Source organism: Propithecus coquereli, unplaced genomic scaffold (genome assembly GCF_000956105.1).
Source record: "Propithecus coquereli isolate 6110/MARCELLA unplaced genomic scaffold, Pcoq_1.0 Scaffold171, whole genome shotgun sequence".
In the NCBI taxonomy this organism is placed as follows: Eukaryota; Metazoa; Chordata; class Mammalia; order Primates; family Indriidae; genus Propithecus; species Propithecus coquereli.
In genome coordinates, this window is record NW_012141747.1 from 5,956,289 (window position 1) to 5,977,212 (window position 20,924).

Here is a 20,924-nt window from a genome sequence, read left to right on the forward strand (position 1 = left end):
GACTGTCCCTCAGTTTAGGTTTTTGACATTTTCTTAGGATTACACTGAGAATATGCATTTTGGCAGGAATGCCATGGAGGGCATGTACCCTTCTCAGTGTATGCTGTCAGAGGATACATGATGTTGATTTGTTTTGTCATTGCTGCTGATAACTTTGATCACATGGTTACAGTAGGTTCTGCCAGGTTCTCCACTGTGAAGTGACTGTTTTTCCCTTTGTAATTAATGGTTATTTTGTGAGGAGAAGGTACTTTGAGATTTTGTAAATACACTCCTTTTTATCATACTTTCTCTGGGGTAGCCATTTTTGAAAATTGTATTCCTTAGTGAGGATGAATGTGAACATGGATGTTCTTTGCATTAAGTATCCTTTGATGTATTTTGGAGATAAAGACAGCCAAAGTTTGGAAGGGTTTTTAGGAAGGTAATCTGGGTCATTGAGATGACCACTCTTAAGGCTGGGGCTTACAGGGCCTTTAGTTACATTTTCATGAAATGTACTGAAAAAGAGGTTGTGTCATTTATTTGGCCTCCTTTTTAAATACTCTCAATCTTAGAGATTAATTTCAGTTGTGTGTTTTAACTAGAGAGCTTAGAGCATGTACCTGCTCCCAGCTGTCTTTTAGTTTCCTACTCAGAAATGTTTTAGAGAAGTCTTTTTGGCCTTTGTCATTCACCAGCTTCTTATGAATTTAATGTTTAGTCGTTTGATAACCCAAGGCAATGTTTTCATGTAAATACATTGTTTTTCTTGGTATTTCAAACATTCTTACCTGCTGGAGAATGGATTGTGTGTGCGGAGTAGCTGTGAGGGAGTGGGAAGCTGTTGGAATGCAGTTACTGAGAGTTAGCTTATGAGGCTGCTGATGAGACATTTGCATGGTGTAAGAGCACTGCACTGAGAATTGGGAGACCTCAGTTATTCTTGACCCCTTTGCTAAGAAGCTTGGATAAATTGCTTAACTTCCGTGACTCACTGTCCTCATTTATTAAATGACAGTGTTAACACAATATCAGAGGCCAGCCATCAGTAAATTGGGATGTCAGAATTTGGAAGCTCATAATGCTGTTCTCTGTCCAGTCACATGGTACCCCGGTTCTTTCTTTGCCGGGACTCTGTCGGAAGCCAAGGGTTTTAATGCTACCTTTCAGAGAGGGGAATGCAGCTGGCTATGGTCACTTTCTCTCACTTTCTCTTATCCCTTTAGAACTAACCTATGACCACCTTTCCTCCTCTCCTACTGACTCAGTTCAGCAGCACCCAGTAATCTCAGGGTTTGGGGCTGTGTTGAGGGACCTCTAGATGAGGTTTTAGCAATCTGGATAGAGTTAATCTATTAAGCCCTAGGTATAGGACTTCTGGAGTGGCGGTCCAAGGCACCGTGCTTGGTTTCTTTACATGTACTTTTGTTTAATCCCTGTAACTTCATGAATGAGGTGTTACGATTCCCCATTTTGCAGATGTGGAAACAGCTTGAGAGAGGTTACATTACCTGCCTGAGGGCTAACATAGTTTTCCTTTCTGGGCCTAGAAAATAACACAGAAAAGAAATTTATTCTTATTTCCATAGGATGCCATGGAATGTTTAAGAAGTAAACATTTCCTTCTTTTCCTCTCTTAGAATAAGCAAAGCGAAGAAGAAATCAGAAGGGTTGACTCAGAGCATGGTGGACAGATGTATTCAGGTAAACAGTTGTTTTGTATGTTTTTCTCAGCTAAACTTGCCTTTCTATAGCTTTTTGGTTTGGTCTTGTTGGTAGTACCCTCTTGGGCTCTGGGGGGTGAGGGCATATCCACTGGGGCTTTTGGTAGACTTCAATCATAAGCAAAGAAAACGGAAAAGAGAGAGGGAGAAAAAGAGAAAAGGAGAGTGGTGAATGAACATATGAGTGAAGCATCAGGAGAGAAAGGGTATATGCAGTAGTGGTGGAGTGTGACCACCCCAGCGCGCCCCTCACAGAGGCACCTTCTGGTCTTCTCAAACCACAGCTACTCAGAGGCCTGGAGTTTGTGCCGGGCCTGGTGTGAGTGGGGAAGGACTGGCATATCTTCTGGATGACAGAGCCAAGGAGGAATCGACTGTAGTGTGAAGCTCTCTGAGAGGTTCCTGTTCTCCAAACAAGGACTAATTGACCTTGGCTCTCCCTACACTAGGATGAAATTGTAGACTTTCTCACGGGAGTGCTCACTCGCGCTGAGGGTCATGTGGGCTCGGAGCCTCGGGATCAGGATGCTGAGAAGAAGAAGAAGCCCCGTGATGCAGCCCGCAGAGACCTGGCCTTTGAAGTCCCTGAACGGGGCAGTCGACCTGCCTCCCCAGCCGCCAAGCTGCCTGCCTCACCCTCGGGCTCAGAGGTAGAGCAAGCAGGGAGGGAGGCAGGGAGAGGGAGCATTTTGCTGAGGAGTCAGGACTGCAGAGTTGGTTCCTTAGCTTCCTGGGGATGCTTGTCCGCCTTGTCAGTGCTGTAGGCCTATAAGTTCCTACGAGGGGAGTTCCAGGGGGGCGTGCTTGACTGAGTCAGATTCTCATGGCACTGGCTATCTCTTGGCCTTCTTACCCTACTCAGGATCTCTCCAGTGTGTCCAGCAGCCCTACCTCGAGTCCCAAGACTAAAGTGACCACAGTGACCTCTGCCCAGAAGTCCAGTCAGATTGGGAGCTCTCAGCTGCTAAAGAGACATGTACAGCGGACAGAAGCTGTGCTGACCCACAAACAAGCCCAAGGTATAGGCACCTGGCTAGTGATCCCTCTTGGGTTCTGTCTTCTGCAGTTAATGTCATATGACAGTTAGAAAGTATTAGCATCTGCGTATTTTTCCAGGGGAATGTGAGAGGCACCGCTTTCCTACATATCTGTCTAGGCAAAATTAGATTAAAATGAATACTAAGGGCTATGCATTAGTGGGGTTTTGTGGTCACTAGTTAGAGCTTTGTCTTGGTGTTCTGGGGAAGTTAGGCTTTGTGAACACATGTATTGGCCTAAACTTTTTTCGACCTACTAATTGGAGAAGCTATATTGTCTTTTGTTCCAAGCCTCACTAAGCCACTCCTGCAGTTAGGGAGTTCTCCAATCATGTGTACTGGATGATTGGTTTTATTCATCAGATTCTAGGGCAACTCAGCTGGCATCATGCCCTTTCTTTGTTTTGTCCTTAAAGAGGTAAGATTTGCACATTGAGACCTTCAGCAAAGTTTATCAGGGTTCTCTGCAGATAGGTTTCAGATAAGGCTGGGAATTATTTGTATGATTGAAATTAAAGTTTAGAGAGCTGCGAGTGCTGTGTAAGGAGCTATAGAAAAGGGAGGGTTCAGTGGGTAGGGGAAGAAGAAACGGTAGCTCTGCCCTCACTTTGATGCACTTAGGTGGCCTTGAGGTAAGGCCTCTTGGGCATCAGTGTTTGACGATGCATCTAGGAGCATGTGTCATCTGAGGTTCTGAGGAGCATGGGAGTGCCTGGGAAGAGGCAACAGCCATAGTTGGCTGTTGAGCAGAGAGATGCAGAGGAGATAGGAGGCTGATCTGCTCACTTCCCCTGTGTTTGTTTTAGTGGAGCCAAAGAGTAAGAACTTAAACCTGGGTCTCTTGTGAGCAGAAGTGTGAGTGGATGGGTGAAGGCAAAAAAAAGAGGCCAGGCCTCTAGGGTCTGCATGGATTCTGTGGTCATGGATCTTCTTGAGTAGTGGCCAGAGCCAAGCTCTGTGTGGGCAGTATGCCCTTAGGCTTTTAATGAAGACAGAGCCAGTGGTCTGCTATGCTTCTGTAGAGTGGTTAATTGAGAATGTAAGGAGTTCTAGAAGGCTGATTGGTGAGCTGCGTTTGAAACAGGACCCACAGGGGGAGAGCAGCTGCCTTAGAACCCTGGCATTAGCAGAGCTGATGGGCAAGCAGGGAACGAGAGCAGCTAACATAAATGGAGCCCTTGCTACGTGCCACGCCTTCTTCTTGGCACTCGACTTGCTATAGTTTGTTGAGTCTTGGCCACAGCCCCGTGAGGCAGGTCCAGATTATCATCCTCAGTCTATAGGTGATTCTGTAGAGCTGCTGCCTGGCAGAGTGAGATTCCCATGCAGTAACTTTAGAAAGAGCCTCCGTTGACCATTTTCTACACACCTTTTTCATCTATTTCTTATTTCCTCTCTTTTTCTCCTTTCTCTGGCTGGCTATGATTTCTGTAATTCTTTCTGATTCATTCCAGCACAGTTTGCTGCTTTTCTGAAACAAAACATGCTGGTGAGGAAAGCTCTTCCTCCCGGCACCTCCTCCTGTCTCTTTGGTGAGTATTGTTCTTTCTCTCACCTGTTCGTCCTCTGCGTTCTGCTTTTCTCCACCTCCCTCTTATTTCTGTCCCATATCTGCTTCTCATCTGTCACAGTTTGGTTTCCTCCTATTCTTTTCTTCCTGCCTTTTTCTATCTTCTGATTTTTGTTTTCATGCTGTCTCTTTTTGCTTACTCTGTAGTCTTTGCTCCTTCTTCATTCTTTGTTTGCTTCTCATGGTGTTTTTCTTGTGTTGTCTTGGTGTGGTTCTTGGCTCTGCTTCTCCTTTGTGCGTCTGTGGCTTATTGCCTGTGAGCCTGCATTTCCTTTTGTGTTTTTCTCCCTGCCTGTTTTCCTTTTTCATCCTGGCAGCCGCAAGCCCACCAGCCACTTATCAGCATAAATCCTGTAACTCCTTTCCCTTCCACCATCTTCCTACTTTGATTTTAGCCTGTGCATTTCTCCCCTAAGCAATCCATCTAGCCGGCTATGCTCTAACTGTAGCCCCATGCCAGGACCCCTCCTACATCCTCGCGTGGCTGCTGCCTTCCTCCCCATCCCCTCTCCTGCTTGCCTGTGCTACAAAGACTTGTGGACTTGTGGGCTTAAAGAGGAGGGAATCTATGAGGGAGTCTGAAGGATAACTTAAGAGTCCCAAAGGCTTGGCTGTATGCGTGATGAGTCTACTTGATTCAGTGGAGGGGGAAGCCCACATGTGAACAGATGGCTTTTCTCTGCACTGGTACAACCTGGGGACTAGGTTGTGACATGGGCCACTGTTGCCCTGTTACCTGGGCAAAGGTGCTCCCTCACCTGGTAATTACTAAAAGCCGGCTTTCAGTCCTGGTGGTAGTCCTTGTCATTGCCTCCATTTGGCAAGTGGACCTTCAACCTTGGGCTTTTAGGGCAGGGTGGGACTTTGAGAGCCTTGAGAAAAACTCTCTGTTTTAGAGAGGACTAGATGAGCTGCTTCTCCATGGGTTCTTCATAGAATGTTTAATGCCCCCAGCTTTGTGGTGATGTGGGTAGGACTTAAAACAGGAAAATGATCACTTTCTTTGAGTCTGGGAAGGACTGTTTAGATCCACTGTGGTGAGTCCTCTGTTTTTGTTATTGTTGTTAGCCTTTGCTAGGCAGGGTCAGGGGCACTTTTGTCTTTTTATTCCTACCACCTCAGGGCCCCTTTCCTTCCAACTCCAGGGCAGGGTGAGGGATGGGCATAGAGCCGTGTTTGGAGAAGGCATGGTTAGGTCCACTGTGGGTGGGGCCTGAGGGGGGTGGGCTTAAAGCATGGGTGGTCTCCTTTGAAGTATGGCCCTGTACGTGGGGTATTTTTTCATGTGTTTTCATACATGGCCGTGCCAGTGCTAGTTGACTGGCAGTGTCTATTGGGCTGTTTTGGGTCGTGGAGGATCTCACCTCAGCTTCATCTCTTAGTTCCCATTTCATCGGAACCAACAGAGGAAGCAGAGAAAGAGGATCTTAGGGTCCAGCTGAAGCGGCATCATCCCTCAAGTCCTCTTCCTGGCAGTAAGACCTCCAAGCGACCGAAGATCAAGGTGTCCCTTATCTCCCAAGGGGAAACAGCTGGAGGGCCTTGTGCTCCTTCCCAAGGAGGAGCTCCAGAAGGTGAGTTCTCTTGGCATGTTCAAATAAGAACTGACCGAGCTCTCCCAGGGTACATAACGTTGCCCCCTTGGTGGCTACCAGCCCACGGCTCAGCCTCTGCCTCACTGTGAGAGGTGCCTTAAGCAAAGAAGGCACAAGCTCACACACACAGGGAAAGTGGGCAGTGCCCTCACCTGAACGAGGCAGAATATGAGAGGAAACTGTCGGGTCATTCAAAGCATCATATATTTTATTCTTTTTTGAGGGAGGGTTCAATTAAAGATAATAAAATATTCCAGAAAGTTTAGAAAATAGAAGGAAAAAATAACTCCAGCTCCCCTTACTCTAACATGGTTCTTTTTTAATCTTCCAGTTTTTGTCCATAATATCTTGTATTTAGCCTGAGTTGTGGAACCTAGAAAGGTAGGGGCCAAAGAGGACTAACCAGTGGCCTTGGGGTTTTCTCTCTTGCAGCTGTGGGTGGGAAACCCATCACCATGACACTGGGACAGGCTTCTGCCGCGGCCAAGGAGCTCACAGGACTTCTTACCACAGCCAGGTGAGTCTATTTCTTGATCTTCCTCTGTTTTCTTTTTCTCTTTATCCCTTTTCTGAATCATGTAATGCTTCGGGAAAATGATGGATTCTGGATTCTTTCACTTATGGGAATGTGACTTCTTTCTGATTGGAATCTTTGTCTTTTGGGTCAACTCAGAGTTCATTTTTACTTAAAGATTATAGTGTTTCCTGGCTTTTACTCTAAGACCTGAGATCTTTACTTTAGGCCTGACTTGTAGAAGGACTAGAGGCCGGGTTCAGAAGGTAGGACAAAGAAACTGAAGGTTCTAGCCTTGTGTTCACTGCTGAAAGCCTTGCTGGGCCCCACTCTGGACCTTCCCTGTATTGCTAGGCTCTGCTGCCCTCTGACCTTTGGATGATGGTGCTCCTTTCTATGTCTCCAGGTCAAGTGCTTCTGAAGGTGGAGTCTCAGCCAGCCCATCCCCTTCAGTGGTGGCAAGCAGCACTGCGCCCAGTGCTTTGCACACAATCCAGAGCCGCTTGGTGGCCACCTCTCCTGGTAACTCCCTCCCAGGTATCTTGTAGCCCAGCTTTCTCCTTTCCCAACAGAGTCTTTTCTCGTGCTGGAGGGGGATCCTAGGAAAGCATCCCTGGAGCTAAAGGATGTGCCTCTGGGTCTTAGAGTAGTCATAGAGGCTTGATGTGAAGCTGAAACTAGCTTGGCTGAGGGGATTCCTTGGCCTTTATAGTGAGCAAACATGCCAGTCTGCAGGGAAAGGAAGGGAAGGGAAATAGCTGATAGATGTATGTACAGTCTTCCCTCTGTATCCACAGGGTATTGGTTCTAGGACCACCCACCAATACCAAAATACATAGCTGCTCAAGTCCCTTATATAAAATGGCATCATATAGTTGGCCTTTTGTATCTACCGGTTCCATAGCTACAGGTTTCTGTGTGTGGTTGGTTGAATCTGTGGATGTGAAGCCCACAGATATCACAGGGCCAACTGTATTGTGTTTCATTTTGGTGTTTAAAGACATATAACCGAATAAAACTGGAAATGGTGCTATCCTGGGCATTAGCAGTACGAGACATTTTTCTGCCTATGCTTTCTCCAACCCTCCACCCTACACTGAAAGGCTAGTTGCCTGAGCTCAGTGGGGCTGAGGCACTGCGGATACCCCTCTCCTTTGAGAGGGCCTTCCTCTTTGCTTTGAGGCCATTGGACTGTGTAAGGTGAAGCGTAAGTTAGGTATTTGGCATTCTTCCAGCTTAAAGTCTTTCTTCCCTGGAAAGAAAGGGAATTTAGATTTCCCGAAACTGTCCAAAATGTAGGACTGGTGGTTTGGAGCAGGTTGGGATGTGCAGAGTGAATCTAAGGCAGTGTCTGGCATAGTACCTTTCTTCATGTGGCATCCAGTGCGTGCATGCCTGCCTCAAGAGACCTTCCTGGCATCTTTCTGAGGGCAGGGGAATGTCCAAGGGCAGGAGCATTGGTGTTTTAGTTGGTAGTGAGGGTGGGTGAGTGTGGCTGTTCTTGGGATACTTGCAAGTGATTGAGCTTGTGCCAATGCCTGTTATGTCCTCTCCTAGGGGCCACATCAGCCAGCAGCCTCCTCCAAGGCCTCAGCTTCAGCTTGCAGGATATCAGCAGCAAGAGTTCTGGCCTCCCAGCTAATCCTTCCCCAGGGCCAGTCCCACAGGTGCACAACTGCTATCCACTGGGCTGGGCAGGTGTGGGGCCTTCTCATTTAGTTGGTTTTGGCAGGGATACTGGGTCTGGAGTAAGTGGGTCAAGGACACATAGGCTTCTAACTATTAATACATAGCCAGGAGCTGCCAAAGGTTAAGGTCCTCTCACTTACTTTGTGACCTTGGGCAAGTTTCTTGACCTCTCTGTTTCCCTGTCTGTAAAATGAAGTAATAATAGTATTTCCCTCATGGATTAAATAAGATAATGTATGCAAAATGCCTGGAAGAATACTTTGCATGTAGTAGGCACTCAATACATGTTAGCCTTTAATATTATGCTGTGGGCCCTCCAAACTCGAATGTTGCTGTTGGGCGACAGCTTCTGATCACCTGGGCTTGTGTGTCCCACAGGCCACCAGTGTGAAGTTGCCCACCCCCATGCAGAGCCTGGGTGCCATCACCACGGGCACCAGCACCATTGTCCGTACCATTCCTGTGGCCACCACTCTCTCCTCCTTGGGTGCCACTCCTGGTGGGAAGCCCACAGCCATCCACCAGCTGCTGACCAATGGGGGCCTCGCTAAGTTGGCAAGCAGCCTCCCTGGCCTGGCTCAGATCTCTAACCAAGCATCAGGTGAGTCTCTCATGAGAACTGTGGGGACTCCCAGATCTGGGATCTTCCCCCAGGACCTTCCCATCTCACATGGGCAAGGTATGATGTTGAACCCAACCACACAGGGTCCTGACATTGACCCTGGATTCAGCTGTGTGGACCCTATGCCCCAGAGAGGTCGAGAGAACACAGGCTGTTTCCTATTGCCTTTCAGATTGAGAGGGCATAGATGGCCCAGCTGGGGAGGAGGCTGAGGGGGTGTGTTATGTGGGGAAGAAACTCTCCAGGAAAGGAAAGCCTCAGCAGAAAGTAGAGGCTGTGACCCCAAAACACTGCCTCTCTTTGTCTCTCTCAGGCTTGAAGGTCCCTACCACTATTACTCTGACACTCCGTGGCCAGCCGAGCAGAATCACCACGCTGAGCCCCATGGGCTCAGGAGCAGCCCCGTCTGAGGAGCTCACCTCCCAGGTGCTGCCCTCCAGCTCACAGGTGAGTCTGCCTGGAAACATTGAGGACACGGGCTCCAATAATGAGAAGTTTGGGGCCAGGCGACCCGCTAACTGGAGGAGCTGCCAATGCACTGGACTTGTAGGCAAAACGGATTCAAATCTGGACTCTGGGGTTTGTAGCTTTTTAACTTTGAACAAATCAGGCCTCTCTGAGTCTCCTCTTCTGTAACACTCCCTGGATGTTGTGAGGATTAAATATGTAAATATGTTCAAGTGTGTAGCAGTGCTTGGTATTTAATGTTTTTGTTTACTTTCTCTCTCTTTTCCTTTTTCCCTCTCTTTTTTGGTTTCATCATTTAGAGGTTGTGAGTAGAGGCTAGGTGGCTAATATTCTTTCTTTGACTAATGGCTTTATAGCACTGTGCCTTCCCAGATCTTAGTGTTCGCAGCTGTCTTTTTAGGGCACAGCTAGGTTTTTATAGCTCTTATCCAGAAAGTCACCATTAATTCCTCTTAGCTGATCTGGTTTCCATTGTGACCTTTGCAAGTAAAATGTTTCTAGGTTAAACTGGTGCTCTGAGGAGCCACCCAAAGATCAGGCATTAAGCAAAAAAATAAAATAAGTTTGAGTCCAGTATGTTATTTTTTTAATTTTTATTTTTTGAGACAGTCTTGCTCTGCCACCCCGGCTAGAAGTACAGTGGCATCATCATAGCTCACTGCAACCTTAAACTCCTGGGCTCAAGTGATCCTCTTGCCTCAGCCTCCCCAGTAGCTGGGACTAAAGTGTGAACCACCATGCCCTGCTAATTTTTCTATTTTTGGTAGAGACGGGGTCTTGGTCTTGCTCAGGCTGCTCTTGAACTCCTGATCTCAAGCAGTCCTCCCGCCTCAGCCTCCCAGAGTGCTGGGATTACAGGCATGAGCCACTGTGCCCGGCCTTGAGTCCAGTATTGAGTGTACTTGCCCTCAATATCCGTTGTTCAGCCAAGACCTTTCCGTGTGTTGGCAGTGTGCTACACAGGCTGCGTAGCTGAAGGCCTGGCCCTGTCTTTATCACCACGCCAGCCCACCTGGGAACTGGGGTTCTAGGTACTACTGGCAGGTGACAGTTCGTGAGCCATTCCAGAAACTCTTCTGTCTCTTCGTCTTTCCTCTTAGGGGAAAATACTACACGGAGATCGGCACCTAACATTCATTGGGATCATAGCTACCCCTTTTTACAAAGGAGTGGAAGTATTTTTATTTTTTTATTTTATTCCTTGTTTTTTTCAATTACAAAAGCGATCATGCTGATTTTAAATAATTCAAACATAGAAATAATATAATTTAGGAAGTGAAAATTTCCCATGATGCTACTCCCAGAGATGATATTTGCTGTTAATAACTTGATATGGATTCTACCAGATTTGTGTTCCTATACAAAGTACATTATTTTATTTTGGGCAAAAAATGGTATCACAGAGTATGGACTGTATTGTAACTATCCTTTGTTTATAAGTCTTGTTGTGGCATATTTCCCTGTCAGTTACATAGAGACCCTATCTATCGCTTCAGAGGCTGGCTAGTCTTTCACTGGGTGGATGTGGGAATGTGTATTTCACTAACACTTCCTGTTAGGTAGATAGTTGAGTTATGTTTTGTTTTTTGATGTTGTAAATAATGCTGTGGTGAACACCCTTGGTGTTGACGTTTTTGTACCTCTGGGAGCATTTCTCTTGGCTAAAGACCAATAAGTGGAGGATATGTGCATCTAATAGCTGGCTGGCTGCTAATTGCCCTTCAAAAAGTTTGCTAATTTACAGTTCTAGCCACAGTGATGAGAATATCTGTTTTCTTTTACCTTTCTCTGTTGTGGAAATCAGTTGTTGAATTTTATCAGTCTGATGGGTGAAAAATGAAAGTGTGTTTTAAATGTGTATTTTCCTGATTACTTACGAGATTAAGTCTTTTATGAATTGCTTGTCGTATTCTTTATTTGATTTATAACAGCTTTATATATTCAGATGTTAATCCTTTATTTGTTGTATAAGTTGCATATACTTTACTGCAGTCAGTGACTTGTCTTCTTTTTTTCTTTTTATTGAAGCATTGAGTGCTTGGCCAACTTTTTTTGTTTTGGTTTCAATATATTTTATTCTGATGAAGTTATATAAGTAGATGTCTTTTAACTTTTATTTCTGGATCTTTTATCATACAGACATTTACAATTTTTATATAGTAAAATCTTCAAATATTTCCCTTTGTGGCTCCAAGGGTGCTACCCTTGGAGTGTGTGGAGTGCTACCACAAGAATATAATCTTTTCTCTATAATTTTAATTGTGGACCTGGCATGATGGCTCATGCTTGTAATCCTAGCACTCTGGGAGGCCAAGGCGGGAGGATTGTTTGAGTTCAGTTCAAGACCAGCCTGAGCAAAAGCGAGACTTTGTCTCTACTAAAAGTAGAAAAATTAGCTGGGCGTGGTGGCACATGCCTGTAGACACAGCTACTCAGGAGGCTGAGACAGGAGGATTACTTGAGCTCAGGAGTTTGAGGTTGCAGTGAGCTACGATGACGCCACTGCACTCCAGCCAGGGTGACAGAGCAAGACTCTGTCTCAAAAAAAAAAAAAAAAATTTAATTGTGGTAAAATATACATAACATACAATTTACCATTTTAACCATGTTCAAGCACACAGTTCAGTAACATTGAGCACATTCACGTCGTTGTACAACCATCCCCACTGTCTATCTCTAGGAACTTTTCTGTCATCCCATATTGAAACTCTGTCTTTGTGTTTTCTTATAATGCTTTTCTTTGTTTCCTTTAGTTCCTTAGTGCTCTTGTAACTTACTTTTGCATACTAAGTGAGGTAGGGATCAGTCCATTGAAATCCACTACTCTCACATCCCAAATTACTGTGCACACCTGGGCCCATTCTGTAGCCTGCATCTGTCTATTCCTATGCCTTATGTTATTGTTTGATAATGCAGATCCTCAAGTGTCAATTCTTCTAGTTTGCTAAGATCATCTTTATTCTTTTCCTTTCTCTTGATAAATAATAGGTTTTGAATTTTGTCCATTGCCCTTCTAAAATCAGATGAACAAGTGTAAACATTTTCTTTTGGTTAAAATGATGAATTACTTTCATAAGTAATGTGTGTCCTATTCTTTTTTGTACATCCCCTAATTTATTTTTATTGTACATACAAAGGAAATAAGACCCTATCAAAAGAAAGCAAAGTGAAAAACGAAAGAAGCCAAGTATTACAAAGGAAAAGCATGTCTATTCCTTCTATTAATATTTGCTCTTTGGCCTTTTTGTTTATTAGTCAGATTGGCCTTTAGTTTTCTTCTTCACCCTCCAACTTTTGTGTATGTGTGCTTTACTTGCTCAGGTGTGTAAAATTGGTGATTCAATCCTTGTAGAATGAGATGGGAAGTGGTTTATTTTTTTTCTCATACTGTAAAACAATTATATAGTACAGAAATGATCAGTTCGTTGATGGTTTGGTGGAAGTGACCTATAAAACCATGTGGGCCTGTTTTTTAGGCTGTCTTCACCTTTGCTGATGCCATGTTGATGCACAACTAGACCACAGACCTCTGCTTCGGGATAACTTCCTCCTATGTCAGATGGTCTTCCTGGGCTTGCTGTGGCCTGGGGAGCTGGTTAGTGTTGAGGAGATAATAGAGGTAATTAGAGAATCCTCCCTTTCCATGGCTAACTTGAAGCATAGAGTAAAGACCAAGGTCTGGCCTTCTTTCTACCTGATGCGGTTAACATGAGATTAGTTTTCATCTTATAAAATGGGTGTGTAATTTCTAGGAGGGGTCTAGTGGTGATTCTTTTCTAACAGGCAAGGAGATGTTACTAGATTAAGTCTTGCTGACTAGAAAGCTTCTAATGGTTACCTCAGTGTCGAGACCGCCAGACAGTATATATTGAGGAAAGAGCACTGGACTATGGGTCAGGCCATCTGTTTTCACCCAGCTGCGTGATCCTGGGCAAATCACCTAACCTCTGTGGGCTTTGGTTTTCTCATCTAGTCTAGTGGGTAAGTTAGCTTAAGTCAGTAATTGTTGTAGTGGGATTAGTAGGGGCTCAGAATCTTCTCAGGCTTTTGGGAACATGAATTTTTAAATGCTGAGAAACAAACTATCCATTTTTTGACAGTTTTGAGGCAATTGAAAGTTTGAACACTGGATAGTTGTTGATATTAAGAAATTGTTAACCTTATTACTTGTGATAATGATATTACATTTAAGTTTTAAAAAACAACCCTTTTTTATTTTGGGGTTACATATTGCAATATTTATGGATGGAATGAATTTTATTTTATTTATTTATTTTTTAGACAGAGTCTTGCTCTGTCGCCCCAGCTAGAGTTCAGTGGTGTCATCGTAGCTCAACTGCAACCTCAGACTCTTGGGCTCAAGTGATCCTTTCGCCTCATCCTCCTGAGTAGCTGGAACTATAGGCATGCTCTACCACACCTGGCTAATTTTTAAATTTTTTGTAGAAACAGGGTCTCACTATTGCCCAGGCTGGTCTTGAACTCCTGGGCTCAAGCGATCCTCCCGCCTTGGCCTCCCAAAGTGCTGGGTTTATACACATGAGCCACCACACCTGGTAAGGATGGAATGAATTTAAAAAGAAAAAAGGTTGTATACACCAACTAGATTTCTTTAAGGTCTGTGCAAGCCATTAATTGTTTTGTTTCCGACACTGATTATTATTTACTATGTGTTTCCTTTATGGGAATGGACTATTGTGTACTCCTTACAGCTGAGAAGCTTTGAGGAAGAAGCGGAGGGTAGGGACCGTGTTGTGTCCTGCATCAGAGTCCAGAAAATGGACTCCTTGCCTGTGGTGACAAGATCTTTTTCTTCCCTGGCTCTCTTGTCATGCTGGCAGGCAGCACCTCTAGCTGTCCCTGAGCAAGCGGGCTCACTCTCAGGTGTAGTCATAATCAGAACAGGGTTATCATCTATGCACATATGGGCAGGGAGACCCCATGAGGTTCTGATTGTCAAACCCTTCCTCATTTCTCCCCTGTGTGCCTTCCATCTTCCCTCCTTTACTGCATTTTCAGAGACCTCTTAGGAGTTTCCTAAGGGTGAAATCTAGAAAAGCGGGGAAACCCTTGGTGAAAAAAGCCATACCCTCTCTACTGGGCTTCCATTTTCATAAGCTGCAGGGCTCAACAATTGATGACATCCTCCACACCCCTATGTGTCTAAGACCTAAAAAATGTTACTGTCAGAACAGTCGTGGAAATCTTCCCTTCAGTTCTGTAGCACTTAATAACTCACTATTTTCTTTTCTGTGCATTCCCTTCCTGTCCTCATATGTAATAAGAGCTGACCTTTATAGTTGAACGAATACTATACTGAGATGTTTTATGTGGATTATGTCATTTAATCCTCACAATGACCCTGGGAAGTAGGTGCTGTCATCTGCATCTTACAGGAGGCTCAGAGAGCGTAAGTCTTGCCCTAAAGTGGTAAGATGAGTCTCTGACCCTAGAGTTTACGTTGTTAACCACTTGGCAGCTAGAACACATGTCCTTTTGTATCACGTTTCTTCCCTGTTGAGAGTTACTTCTTTGGAATAAATTCTCAGGAGTGGGATGATGGATGGGATTAGAGGGTCCAGATGTAGTAACCTGGCAAAGCTTTGACCCTTGTTCACTACCTCTCCTGCCACAGCGCCTGCCCCCAGCACCCTGAAGATGCCGTGTGATATGTCCTCCTTACCATGTTGGTGATGTCTGCCTCACGGTGGGCCCTGGACACATGCGTGGTCCTGCTGAGCTGTCCATGTGTCTGAAGACCTCTTTAAGACAGTCATTTTTGCCTCTCTGCCAACTTTCTTCAGGGTTGGGCCTTTGGGTCTTCAGAGGAACCGTGAGGTTAGGTGACATGGCGCCAGCAAGGGAAGCACCGTCCTCTAGGATCTGCAAGTCCAGCTCCAGAATCCCCAGCCTCCCCAGCAGACCTGGCTGTGCACGGATCAGAGTACACGTCCTCCCCTGCTCAAGCTGAGGTTTGACGCTAGTGTCAGTGTTGGACTGAGTGCTGCATTTAATGAAGGAGTTTCCTTTAGGAGGTCTGTGCTATCCCCTGTGTCCAGTTGAGAAGAGACGTCCACGTGGTCCGGGGCTGCAGGAGTAGGTTTGAGAGCCCTTGCTAAGGACTGAGCTCATCCTGGCTTGCTGGCTGGCAGTTCAGAGCCAAAAGGGATCGTTTTAGATATCAGTGTTGCCTTCACTGAGCAGCCATGGGAAAGTGTTCCCCATGCAACTCCCCATCAGAAACCACATCAGGTACTGAGTAGCCTGCTGAGACTTGGGAACTTCATGATTTTTGCGTTTTATAATGAAGGCAAAGAGAACTGGGCTGTCATCTTTCAGCCCCTTTGGCTTACTGCAGGTGTGGGAAGCCGTGGTTGCCAGGAGATGAAAGCTGGTCCCTTTCTCTGTTTTAGCATGCTTTGGGCAGTTCCTACATCCAGAGAGTTTTCAGGTCCAGATAGGCTGAAGAAGAATGGAACAGCAAAGGAAGTGGCTTAAAGGAAGTGCCAGTAAGCCCTGTGGTGAAAACAAGTTGGGCTTGAGTCTGCATCTGGCACCTAAGGAACTGGTGATTCTGCTGGAGATGAGAAGAATTTGCCAAGTCAGAGGAAAGAAAGCTCAATCCCTGATATCCTTTCTCCAGTGCCTGGAGGCGAAGTTGGGAAAACAAGCTATGTAGTATCTTGGTCTTTGCAGGAAGCTTAGGGCATCAGAATGACAAAGTTCATGGTTCACTGTTTTTGTTTCTGAGACTTTTTGTCCTTCTGCTTAGAAGTGGGAAGATTATTGGCAGTGACTCTACCATGCAGGGCTATTGCTACCAGCCTAAGCCCTGTGGGTGGTAATCTCTGGAGAAGTGGTCACTGAAGATGGAGCTCTGAGCTTTCTCATTAACTCTTGACAACACTTGTGTGCAAGGGTAGTTTTAGATTTATCTTAGAACTTATCCTCCAGAGCAGGCTCCCTTCCCTTCTATACTTAGAATGTTTCTAGTCAAGGTGATGCACAGGGCAACCTAAGTGTGATCTGCTTAGTGTCCTTTTCTATAGGCGGAGGGCCCACAACATGGCTCAAATTGTGGTCCAGGATCCTGACCCACATTGCAGTGTGTATCTACACGAGGCCTCTTGTGTTTAGTCCAGTCAGTGGTAGCCAGGAGGAAGTGCACAGTGTGCAGGAATCTCAGATGAGGCTGGTCAGAGTGCTGCAGGTAGAAGGCTGTGTGATAGGAGTAGAGGGGGATCTTTACACCATACCTTCCCTCCCTGACCTGATGAGCTGGTCTCAGCAGTAATTCACATAGAATTAGGCTATATTTTTGCATTAGCTGGTAGGTAACTTTCTGAAACTTCTGAATTCAGGACCTATTTCATAAATTTGAAGAAGGTATGAAATTTGAAAGAGGCATCCAGGATTCAGGGGTTTGATAGCTTTACAGATAGGATCATAACATGTCAAAAGATCAGAGGACAGTAAGGCTGTATGAGGCTATGTGGAGCTTTTAGGAATCATTTAGGACAGACAAAAGGTCCTAAACAACCCATTCCTGACTTAGGAAAGCAGCCTAGACAACACTGGAGGGGCTGCTCCTGATAGATGCTGGCCAGGTGCATGCTGGGGCCAAAGAGAAACTAACAAGTTGACCAGCCTTTGTGGTGAATCCTAGTGCACCTCCTGTGGATGACTTCCTAAGGCTTGGGCTATACACCTCGAAGAACTCCAGAACTGTGGAGAAAGGGGAGCTACGAGAGCATTGGTGGTTCTACAGCTTGAGGAACAGGCGAATGGGGGAAGTGGTCGAAGTTTATCGAGTCATGTTCTTCAACTCCCTTCTCAAACCACACTTCTTAAAATAAAAAAGGAAGCTTTACCTATGTCATAGCAGACCTGGAGTCTATAACCTCAGAAGGTGATACCATTGGTGGAAAATGTAGAAGGATCAAGAAGGCCTTAAATTCTTGGATGACAGATGCATGTTGATGGCCTTATGGAAGATGTCCTTGGGCTTTGAGAAGAGGTCACTGAAGGAGGAAGACCCTCTGTCTGCTCTTTGGTCCCAGCACTAGGACAATCTTGGGCTGGATGGGGTTATAGAGCTGAACCCTTATAGCAGTTCTGTTCTTACCATTAGCACAAACAATTAAAAAAGCCAAAAACTACCTTTGGATTGCTTCACCTTGTTTTCAGTTGACTTCTCATGTGTATTGTGGTAACTACCCCATGAAGTAGGCACAGAAAATATAGCTAAGATTTGCTAGTGATCATCTCACTGATGCCTGGTGGTATGAGGTGGGTACTGTAATTCCCTTTTTACAGGTGAGGAAACTGAGGCACAGAGGAGTCACACAGCAGGAAGTGGCAGAAGCAGGACTGGAACCTACGCAGCCTGATATCAGGGTCTGTTCTACTCTGCGCTGTTCTGGGATTCTGTGATGGGAGACTGGAAGTGGAGATTAGCCCAGGAGGTGAGGAGAGGGTGCCTTGGCCTACATGTGACCCCTTTCAGTTTACTTCGCACCAGGCCAAGAGTGAATGATGCTGCTAAGGTGGGGCTCTTGGCTGGGCCTGAGTCAGGAGGTGGGGTCCCCCACCCTTGATCCTGAGAGATCAGTGTCCCTTTGCACATCCCATACTTCCACCACCCCCCCTCCAATAAATTAAGAAAGACTTAGAGATGAATGAATGAAGTCCAACCTCCAGATTTGTGAACTTGTCTTTAAGAGGACCTTCCTTCCAACCCATAAATTCTGGGCATTGGAACCCTCTGGGTGGAGCCATACTTCTGGTAGACAGCTTGGAGTGTCCGGTACACCTGGGCACATCTCATTACTATCCCTTAGTAGAGACCTGTTACACTCTCCCTCCCTCTCACTTCTAGTCTCACTGAATCAGAGGGGCCAGATGAAATGAGATGAGGATTAGGTTGCTTAGATGACAGCTGCCTTAAATTTTAGGAGTGTAAGGACAGGGCCATAGCAAATGATAATGCAGACCAGTCTTTGTTACCATATCTCCTTTTCAAGCATATATTTTAGTCAAGATTGATGGTTGCAAGTAGCAGAAACCCATCCATTCACCAAAGTAGCTCTAAAGGGGAATATTCTCTCAGTGGGCATTCTTACAGACAAGGGATGTCACAGTTTTTGCTTCTTGCCTCAAGACTTCAACTTGCTTGGACTTGCTGGGAACCAGTTTTGATCCCATTATCACTGGACTTGTCAGCTGTGGAGCCCTTCATGGATGGCCAGTCTCTGTCTTTCAGTTCCAATGCTGAAGACAGCCTAATTGGCTCAGTCCCACTTGTAGGTTGGTTCTTATCCCTTCCCTCCCGGTCCAGTAATAGTGTCCAGAGGATGAAGTCATGTGGTTCATATTACTACCTTTCTAACAGGAAGTAGAGGGATTAAAAAACACACACACTGTTCGGCCGTTTAGATATGTGTGTGTTTTTAACTTGCAGTGATAGTACAGGGAGGTCTGTGTCCCCTTCACTAAGTTTCCCCCAACGCTTACATCTCAAATAGCTAATAGTTGAAAATCAAAACCGGTAAAATGACACTGGTATGATCTGTGTGCATAGTTCTATGTCATTTTATCCCTAACATTACAATCGAGACACAGAACTGTCCCATCAGCACAAAGATCTTCCTCATGCTCCTGCTTTATTGTCACAGCCACCCTCTTCTGCCCCACCATTCCTAACCCATAGCAACCACTAATCTCTTCTACATCAAACGATATATTAATATATTATTATATATTAATATAAATAGAATCTTACAGTACATGAACTTTTTGAGATTGTCTTGTTTTCACTCAATATAATTCTCTTGATATCCATCCAAGTTGTGTGTATCAATATTTCATTCCTTTTATTGCTGAATAGTATTCCATGATGTGGCTCTACCACTGTTGTGTAACCATTCACCTATTGAAGAACGTCTTGTTTTCAGTTAGGTGCTATTACAAATAAAGCTGCTGCTGTGAGCAATTGTATGCAGGTTTTTGTGGGAACGCGAGTTTCATTTCTCTAGAATAAATTGCCCAGGAATGCAATTATTGGGTTTTATGGTATGTTTTCGTTTTTTAAGAAACTAACAGACTGTTTGCCAGAGTAGTTGTATCATTTTACATTCCTGTCACAAATCTATGAGAGATTTAGTTTCTTTGCATCCTCACCCGCATTTAATATGGTCTCTTATTTTTTGTTTTAGCCATTCTAATAGGTGTGCAGTGGTATCTCATTATGGTCTTTTAAACATGTTGAGGTTTGTTTATGGTCCACGATATGGTAGTCTAACTTGGTATATGTTTTGTGGGTACTTGAAAAGAATGTGTATTCTGCTGTTGTTGGGTGGAATGGTCTATAAATGTCGATAAAATTCTGTTGCTTGATGGTGCTGAGTTCTTATGTATCCTTGTTGACTTTCTGTCAGGTTATTCTGTTGATTGTTGAAAGAGTGGTGTTGAAATCTCCAGCTGTATTTGTGGAATTTTCTATGTCTCCCTTCAGTTCTGTAAATTTTTGCTTCAAATGTTTTGCAGTTCTATTATTTGGTATATACATAATAATGATGCTGTCTTTTTGGTGGATTGTCCTTTTTATCATTATGTAATGTTCCTTCTCTGTCCCTGATAATTTTCTTTGCCCCAAAGTCTACTTTATCTGACATTAATATGGCCATGCCTGCTTGCTTGCATTATTTATTTATTTTTTTTAAGAAACAGGGTCTTGCTGTGTTGCCCAAGCTGGAGTACAGTGGCTCAATTGTAGCTCACTACAACTTTGAACTCCTGAGCTCAAGCAATCCTCTCACCTTGGCCTTCCGAGTAGCTGGGACTACAGGTGTGCACCACCACACCTGGCTAATTTTTTAAAATTCTTATGTAGAGATGACGTCTTGCTATATTGCCCAGGCTGGCCTCAAACTCCTGGCCTCAAGTGGTCCTCCCACCTTGGCCTCCAAAAGTGTTGGCATTGCAGGTGTGAGCCACCACACCCAGCCCTTCCTTTCTTTTGATTAATATTTGTGTGATATATTTTTTATTCTTTTGCTTTCAGCCTACCTTTATCATTGTATTTGAAGTGAGTTTCTTGTAGACTGCATATGGCATATGATTTTTTCTCTTCTAGTCTCTGTCTTTTAATTAATGTTTTGAGACTGTTTCCCCAATTATATGTAATTATAGCTATATTAGGGCTTACTTAAGGTCAGCCATTATAGTTTTTGTTTTCTGTTTGTTTTTTGTTTCTATGTTTTCTTTTTCCTGCCTTCAAGTGAGTTACTTGAGTATATTTTTTAGAATATAGTTTTGATTTATCCAAAGTGTTTTTGGGTATGTCTCCTTATAGAGTTTTTTTTAGTGGTTGCTCTAAAGTATTACCTTATCACAGTCTTCCGGTATCCACATTACCCTCTCCCATTTCCAATATAATTGTCTATATACTTTGAGAACCACTTTAGGTAGTGTTGTAAGTTTTGCTTCAAACATAATTTAGAAAACTCGAGAGGGAAAGTCTATTGTATTTATCCATATTTTTTCCCTTTCCATTGTTCTTTCTTCCTTCCTGATATTCCAAGATTCCTTCTTTTATCATTTCCTTTCTGTTTAGAGAATCCCTGTGAGCCATTTTTCTTTTAGTTATCAGCTGGCAACACATTCTTTTAGTTTTCCTTTATCTAAGAATGTCTTAATTTTTCCTTCACTAATGAAGGATATTT

General features: G+C 44.5%; 1 protein-coding gene across 1 annotated transcript in view; it reads left to right on the forward strand.

Moving 5' to 3' along the window:
* KANSL3 (KAT8 regulatory NSL complex subunit 3) overlaps positions 1 to 17,037 on the forward strand; it is a 39,764-nt gene extending 22,727 nt beyond the window's left edge. The window contains exons 12-21 of the mRNA XM_012641995.1: positions 1,623 to 1,686; positions 2,156 to 2,356; positions 2,569 to 2,725; positions 5,696 to 5,887; positions 6,341 to 6,425; positions 6,829 to 6,959; positions 7,980 to 8,089; positions 8,490 to 8,712; positions 9,047 to 9,180; positions 14,837 to 17,037. Of these exons, the coding sequence (XP_012497449.1) occupies positions 1,623 to 1,686; positions 2,156 to 2,356; positions 2,569 to 2,725; positions 5,696 to 5,887; positions 6,341 to 6,425; positions 6,829 to 6,959; positions 7,980 to 8,089; positions 8,490 to 8,712; positions 9,047 to 9,180; positions 14,837 to 14,857 (1,318 nt within the window). The 3' untranslated portion in view covers positions 14,858 to 17,037. The remainder of the gene's footprint in view (positions 1 to 1,622; positions 1,687 to 2,155; positions 2,357 to 2,568; positions 2,726 to 5,695; positions 5,888 to 6,340; positions 6,426 to 6,828; positions 6,960 to 7,979; positions 8,090 to 8,489; positions 8,713 to 9,046; positions 9,181 to 14,836) is intronic.
* The last annotated feature ends 3,887 nt before the right edge of the window (positions 17,038 to 20,924 follow it).